The following is a 7,500-nucleotide window of genomic DNA, read 5'->3' as shown; positions in this document are numbered from 1 at the left end:
TTCCATTGGCAAGATTACTAACCCCCACTTTGATCACTTCGGAGAACATGGGTGATTCCTGTTTATATCCAATGTTTGTTTGATGAATGCTCTTTATCATTTCTTCAGGGAATGTCTAGGAGACGGCGTCTCAGGATGCCTGGCGAAAGGGTGCAATTAAAAACAATATATATTATAAGTATATAATTAATGGGGGTCGAAGTGGCCGAGTGGTTAAGGCATACTACTGTGACCCGGAAGGACCCGGATTCAAGCCGCGTTTCGGGCACTTTCGTTTTTTTCCTTGAGCAAGATTATTAACCTCCAATTTGCTCACTTGGACAACATGGGTGATTCCTGTTGACATCAGACAGCTTGTTTGATGAGTTATCTATATTATTCCTTCGTGGAATGCTTAGGTGACGATATCTTTTGGTGTCATGGCGGAAAAGGCATAATATAAAAAAAAATATGATTAATAATAAAAGTATTCTTAAACTCCAGCTTTTGAAAATTTCAAACTTGTTCCCAACGCGCGCTCCCAATGTATTGGGAACTTGTTTGAAATACGCTTCAACAGTCGTAACGTCACTTCCGTCGTAATGACGCATGGTAACTTAGTAACTGGCTCCAAATTATCGGAGCAATGGCGGACGCCCTTATGAAATATTTCTCCCACGAGCATAAAAGCGTATCCAGAGGAGAAAAAAACTCATTAAAAATCTGATCATGTTTTGACTTTTACACATTCTGATCACTAGACATATGAAATGTTCTAGCCAGCATAAAGAATAAAAAGTACCGATTTTCTTTGTTGAGAACCACGATGGCCGCCGTTGCTGGGCGACGTGACATCAGACTATTGAATCCTATTCCAGATGTTAAAATTCAAAACTACAGTACTATAATATTATTTCCTCAGGTCTTCCAAATTATGCACAGTGGAATTACCGAATCATGTGCTACCCTATGAAAGAGGATATCCCTACCAAGTATCTTATACAGGCAAGAAACGTTTTTATAGACATTGTACAGTTCTATATATTATATTTTTTTTATGTGATTGATGATGATGATGATGATGATGAGGAGGAGGAGGAGGAGGAGGATAATGATATGAATATTAATAATGATATTAGCACTAGAAATACTACTGCTTCTACTACTACTACTACTACTACTACTACTACTACTACTACTACTACTACTACTACTACTACTACTATAATAATAATAATAATAATAATAATAATAATAATAATAAATAATAATATACTACTACTACTACTACTACTACTACTACTATAATAATAATAATAATAATAATAATAATAGTAGTAGTAGTAGTAGTAGTAGTAGTAGTAGTAGTAGTAGTAGTAGTAGTAGTAGTAGTAGTAGTAGTAGTAGTAGTAGTAGTAGTAACAATAAAAAGATTAATAATAATAATGATGATGATGATAATAATAATGAATAATAATAATAATAATAATAATAATAATAATAATAATAATAATAATAATATTAATAATAATAATAATAATAATGATACTGATATTATTATTGTTTATTAATAAATAATAATAATAATAATAATAATAATAATAATAATAATAATAATAATAATAATAATAATAATAATAATAATAATAATAATAATAATAATAATAATAATAATAATATAACAATGATGATAATAATAATAATAATATAATAATAATAATAATAATAATAATAATAATAATAATAATAATAATAATAATAATAATAATAATAATATAATAATAATGATAATGATAATAATAATAATAGCAATAATAATAATAATGATACTAATAATAATGATGATGACGATGATGATGATGATGATAATGATGATGATGATGATGATGATGATGATGATGATGATGATGATGATGATGATGATGATGATGATGATGATGATAATAACAATAACAATAGGAGCAAGATAATGTGTTTTATAATTTTTTTACTAGGTAAGCGTGGACTTCAGTTGTCAAAAAAGTCCGATCCAATTGAAAAAGGGCATAATATGTTTGTCTTATGGGGTTTTGAGGGGACGGGGGTGGGGGGATTCTTTTTTCAAAGTTTTGTTTTAATTCTTCTGTTATTTTCTTCTCAGTAATTTTTCACAAACATTATTTTTTATGACTATTTGCTTTTTTGCTTGCATTTTTTGTTAAATTTGACATACCTTTTCTTTATTATTTCATGGTCTCGTCCATTTTAGCAGCACCATCTCACATGGTAGAACGCTTGTCTCTCAAGCAAATGGACTGAATCATGAACTGTGTGAAGTCAGAGATATTCTTCTTTTCCTTTTCATTTCTCTCTTCCCCCCGCCCCCCCCCCCCCCACCCTCCTTACCCCTCTCATCTGTCCACCCAGGAGTGGACAGATAGCTTGATATTATAGTATGGTTGATTATTGGGAAGGTGTTGCGGGAGGGGGGGGGGTAGGAGGTGGGAGGAGCGGAGCTTGGATGAAATGTTTAGCTATGGACTAACAAATTATCCTAAGGACAGCAAGGCAGTCGTATGTTGTTGCTGTCCGTCGGAATACCTCCGACTCCATTGTCTTGGTTGGCGGCTCTGAGCGTAGCCATCGTTAACTTGTAGCCTGATACTGACCAAAAAATGACGTCAAAATGCCAGTCTTTGGCCTAAAAAGAAAACAAATCGTGAGTTGTATTCAATAGTTCAACCAATGGGACCACTAGTTTCCATGAGCACTACTAACGACAACTCACTAGACGTTGCAAAAACCAAACAATGACGTCAAAATGCCAGTCTTTGGGGGTTTCAGTGTCAGGCTATAACTTAACGATGTCTACGCTCTGAGGGAGTATTTGTTCTAATCTCCACAGGTAGACGATCTGTCATACAGAGTCCCTAGAAGGAAAAAGGGAGATTTGGATAAGATTTTTTACCACCGTGCAGCACGATTTAGGCTATATGAACACACCAGCAAGAAGTAAGTTGTTGTTTATAATAATATCGCCTGACAGGCGTCATGTCTCGTCCTACATGTTATGTGTTTCTGTTGGCCAGGGACCCCTTGTAAAGCGCTTTGAGCACGTTTAGTGGATATTGCGCTATATAAAAGGTCAGAAAAAATTTTAGTAATAAATTTGCAATTATCAAATCACAAAAAATGATGAAAATGGACACACAAGCTGTGCTCACAAAAAATAGGCACACAGTGGTTTTAGACAGTTCAAGTTTTATCAATGCTGAGCAATGAAAATATTGCTGCTTGAAGCTCGAAGAAATAAATAAAGATACATATTGAATTGTAAGCTTCAATTTATTAGACGACGGGTTTATTCACCTTAACTACGCCATTCACACATACCTCATTCGTCCTTAGTGTTTCATTCATCATCTAAAACGTCCAAAATATCTGTCTTCGTCTAATAAATTGAAGCTTACAATTCAATACTTATCTTTATATTTTCAATATTGAGCATAACGCTTACCTCGATAAATCCATTTTTTCAGAAGATTAATCACTTGTCTCCATTATGCACATCTTTTGTCCACCTATTAATTGTATGCGGTCATGTAAAATACACAGCTATATGTAATCTATAACGTTTAGAGTATGATATTACAACAAAATTGAATGGGAATTAATAAACATTTGAGGTCTTAAAAGCTTGACTTTATTCATTTTATTGTCACTAACTGATTGCCTCCTTGTGTTCTGGAAATTTCTATTTTTGTTGCTGATTTTGTCTTTTAAGGAATATTACCGATCATTTAATAATAAAAAAAAGATTATCTCTACAAATCTTGATTGGTTTGGGCGGGGGGTGGGGGTGGGGTGTTTTGCTTTGTTTTGATTGGTCAATATATTTAAAAACCGTTTAATTAAAGCGCAGATAGTTTCAAAGGAATTTAGGAATTCTATATCTATGCCTATCCATGTACTCTTTCAGATGTCTTTGTTTCTAGCAAAAACCTCCCCTCGCCTCCTCCCTTAAGCTCTCCCAATGATATTATTCCAGGTTCACAAAGTATTCCCTCCTCGACAAGATCATGGCCGATATTCCAGGGAAGGACAATGTTCCCGGTGACCTTCGAGAAGAATCCTTTGGAGAACAGATGTACAAATTTGACGACCCTGACACATTTTTTAATTCCGGCTACTATCACAGAATGTTTAAGTTTTCCAAGCCAGGAGCTATGGGATTGACTGTGAGTTGCGGATTTTTTTGGTGTTAAATTGGAGGGGGGGGGGGGAGGTGGAGATGGGTTTGTTGTGTTTGTTCTTATTGTTGTTTTTCATTTTTCTGGCTCTTTTGTTATTTTTCAATGTTTATATTAGGTTTTGTTTCGGTTTGTCTTGTGTTTAGCCTTTTTTTTTCCCTTTTTGTCTTTTAGTTTTCTGTGTTGTCATAATTTTTCTTTGATTCCCTTCTGTTTGTTTCTTTAAGTGTTTTTGTGTATTTACTGTATAATATAAACATTCATTCAAAAATTCTATGAAGATAAATATTTTTTATTATTATTATCATTTTTTATCATGGTCAGCCAGGACTTGGTGGCCGGTCGGAAAGGACCGCTTGTGTTTGTATGGACATATTACTACTATACTTACCACCAATCATTTATTCAATTCTTTTTAAATGAGATTCTCCTCCTTTCTTTAGACGGTGGCAAGGGGTTTCAGCGATGAAAATTGTTGGGTTGCCATGACAACGCAAAAAAGGGTTGCTCCCATGAATTTGGAAGTTTGTAAAAAGAAGGTAAGAATAGTATAATTTTTAAAAAACCCATTAAACCCCCCCCCCCCCCAAAATAAAAATTAAAAAAATAATTTAAAAAAAAGAAGAAAGAAAAATAAAGCAAACGGGCGGTTTTTTTCTTTCTTAAAATTAACTTCCGACCCACATTGTGCTTTATTCTTCTAAATAAATTGAAATGAGACACGATATGAAATGAAACATGAATAGACGTCTATATGTTTTGACATATAATAGTCCATAATAAATATATACAAATGACCATTTTATTGCAACATTCACGGATACATCAGATATAACAACTGGTTATGGAAATTGTCCATATATATGAATGTAAACGAGTTCTGAGGGCTTTTTTTAGTTATAAGAATACAATGTTAAAACTACACATTCGTATTACGAATTTCTACAGTTGTACAAAACTATAGTCAGATGTTTTTCTTCTTTTTTTCAGCTTACCCTCAAACACAGCTGTAAAAAAATGTATGAACCTCTGATCCTGAATTGTATTTATTAAAAATATTTTTCATGAGTTTGATGAGTCAGAGGAAAGGAGTTCATTTATTACAGCTATATTTAAAATCGATAGCTATAGTCAGATTTTTAATAAGTTGCGCGTGTTTTTCTTTTTTTCTGAGCTGTCCCTCAAAAAACACCTCTGCATTGACCCCAGAATGATAGTCTCTACTTTCCATATGATGCAGAAAATAAATAAGGCATGGCATCCTACTAAATATCCAGTATCTTCACCACCTGCAAAAACAACAATGATCCTGTGTTCAGAACTCATGGGCCTACATTAGCATTTTAATCGAGCCGATATAATACCTTCTTGAGGTGGTGGATTTTGTATCTATTTCATCTTAATGTTATAAAATAAACCGAAACTCGACATTTTTCAGGTATGTTCCACCTTCAACAACCGATTCTCATATGCCATCCCATTAGAGATCATCTACCTAACACCCTTATTGTCTTGGAACCCCTGGAATTTGGAACAACATGATGTAAGTATGGAATAAACAAAACATATGAACAAAATTGAACATAATGGCTTTTTGTAAAAAAAAAGAAATAAAATGTACAAAAAGAACTGTTTCAGGTTCAAAATCCTTCTTCACAAATTTTTATGTTGCTGACTGTCGAAGGTTTTTGAGACACAGTTTGCTTTTTATACCTATTTTGTTCTTTTTTTTTTTTCTTTTTTTTTAAAGATCAACTTTTAAATTATTTGACAGTCTTAAACTTTCAAAAGCCTGGTAATATAATACACAAACAAACCAACAAAAACGATATAAAGACTTCAACAAAAGAAGAAAATTCGTCCACAATTCGTCTCCCTTACGGAAGACGAGAACAACAAAGTAGAATCCTCTCCCTGATCATCAACAATGGAGCATCCCAAGGAACTGTTCTTGCACCAACACTTTTTGAGATATCATGACTCAAATGTCTGCACAAGTAATGTAAATATTTTAAAGTATGCCGACGATACAACCATTCAGGCATTGATAACAACAAGATATGATGTATTGAATTATTATAGCGAAATTGAAAGATTTATTGAATGGTTGATAATAACTACATAGAACTTAATGTAAAGAAAACTAAAGAGATGATATTTGATTTTAGAAAAGATGGCAACATACATGAAAATATAAAGATTAAAAACGAAAATGTGGAGAAGGTAGAGGAGTCTAAATACCTCGGTATAATTGTCAATGAAAGATTAGACTGGACAACTCAGTCATGCAAAGTACTAAAAAAGATGAAGACAAAATCATTCATGATGAAGAGACTGTAGCACATAAACGTTGACAAAGCAATTTTATCTTTGTTTCATAAATCTTGTATTGTACGTGTCTTTAGTTTCTGTGTAGCTGCTTAGGGTGGGAATCGTACACAATCTGAAATAATGAAAATAAATAGAATAATAAAGCGTGCTAATCGAATGTCAGGAAATGATGGATGGGACAATGTTGAAGATTTCCACAAAGATATTGCTAATGTTAAGATTACCAAAATCCAAAGAGACGAGCCCCACCCTCTGTGCAACGAAATCACAAGAAACCAGTAGAGTAAGAGAATAATACACATGAAAATCAAAAGACAAAGATATTTTAATTTATTTTTACCATCAGCAATACGAAACTTTAGGATGGTTTTTATTACATGAAATTTAAAAGATACTATTCGCTCTAAAATATATTTATGCAAGCATGTTTACACGGTGCTATATTTACATTAGTTATCATTTATTTATACATTCAAATGCCATGCTCTACTTTTACTTTTTATCAACATGTGTTGCCTGCTGTGTGCAATCCTTCCCCAATCTTTTTTTTTTCAAAATTCTATTTACATTACAAATCCATTTTTACAAATCTATTCTACCTGCATGTCCAATTTCTATAGCTTTTCTTGTACCTGCTGTATATTTTATGAATACTTTATTATACGTTTATGTTTATTTTGTTTTAAATTAGCTTCGTATTTTCATCAATTAGCTCATGACAGTGAATAAATCTGTGCTAATATGTGTCAATGCATGACATAATAAGTCGGAAGGGGAAAATTTTGGATTTGCATTGTTTTTCGCATTTCCTGAAAGGATATGTTCCCCAGAGCATTTTAATCTCTATTTGAAGTACATTGGGTGATTTTTTCATGAAGCTATGGTCAGATGTATGGGAAAGCTATCCAAGAACTTTTCTCAAATGTCATATTTTTTCAACTTGACTAGCTGTACAAAGATT

General features: G+C 32.9%; 1 protein-coding gene across 1 annotated transcript in view; it reads left to right on the top strand.

Moving 5' to 3' along the window:
• The window catches only part of LOC144957149 (uncharacterized), a 29,580-nt gene that overhangs the window by 13,048 nt on the left and 9,032 nt on the right, over positions 1–7,500 (top strand). The window contains exons 6-10 of the mRNA XM_078888167.1: positions 902–984; positions 2,864–2,970; positions 4,007–4,196; positions 4,652–4,747; positions 5,647–5,751. Of these exons, the coding sequence (XP_078744293.1) occupies positions 902–984; positions 2,864–2,970; positions 4,007–4,196; positions 4,652–4,747; positions 5,647–5,751 (581 nt within the window). The remainder of the gene's footprint in view (positions 1–901; positions 985–2,863; positions 2,971–4,006; positions 4,197–4,651; positions 4,748–5,646; positions 5,752–7,500) is intronic.

This window comes from Berghia stephanieae, chromosome 11 (assembly GCF_034508935.2).
Source record: "Berghia stephanieae isolate SIO BIC M18660-M18661 chromosome 11, UCSD_Bste_1.3, whole genome shotgun sequence".
Lineage (NCBI taxonomy): Eukaryota > Metazoa > Mollusca > Gastropoda > Nudibranchia > Aeolidiidae > Berghia > Berghia stephanieae.
Note: the sequence above shows the minus strand (reverse complement) of the source record. Positions and strands in the feature narration are given on the sequence as shown.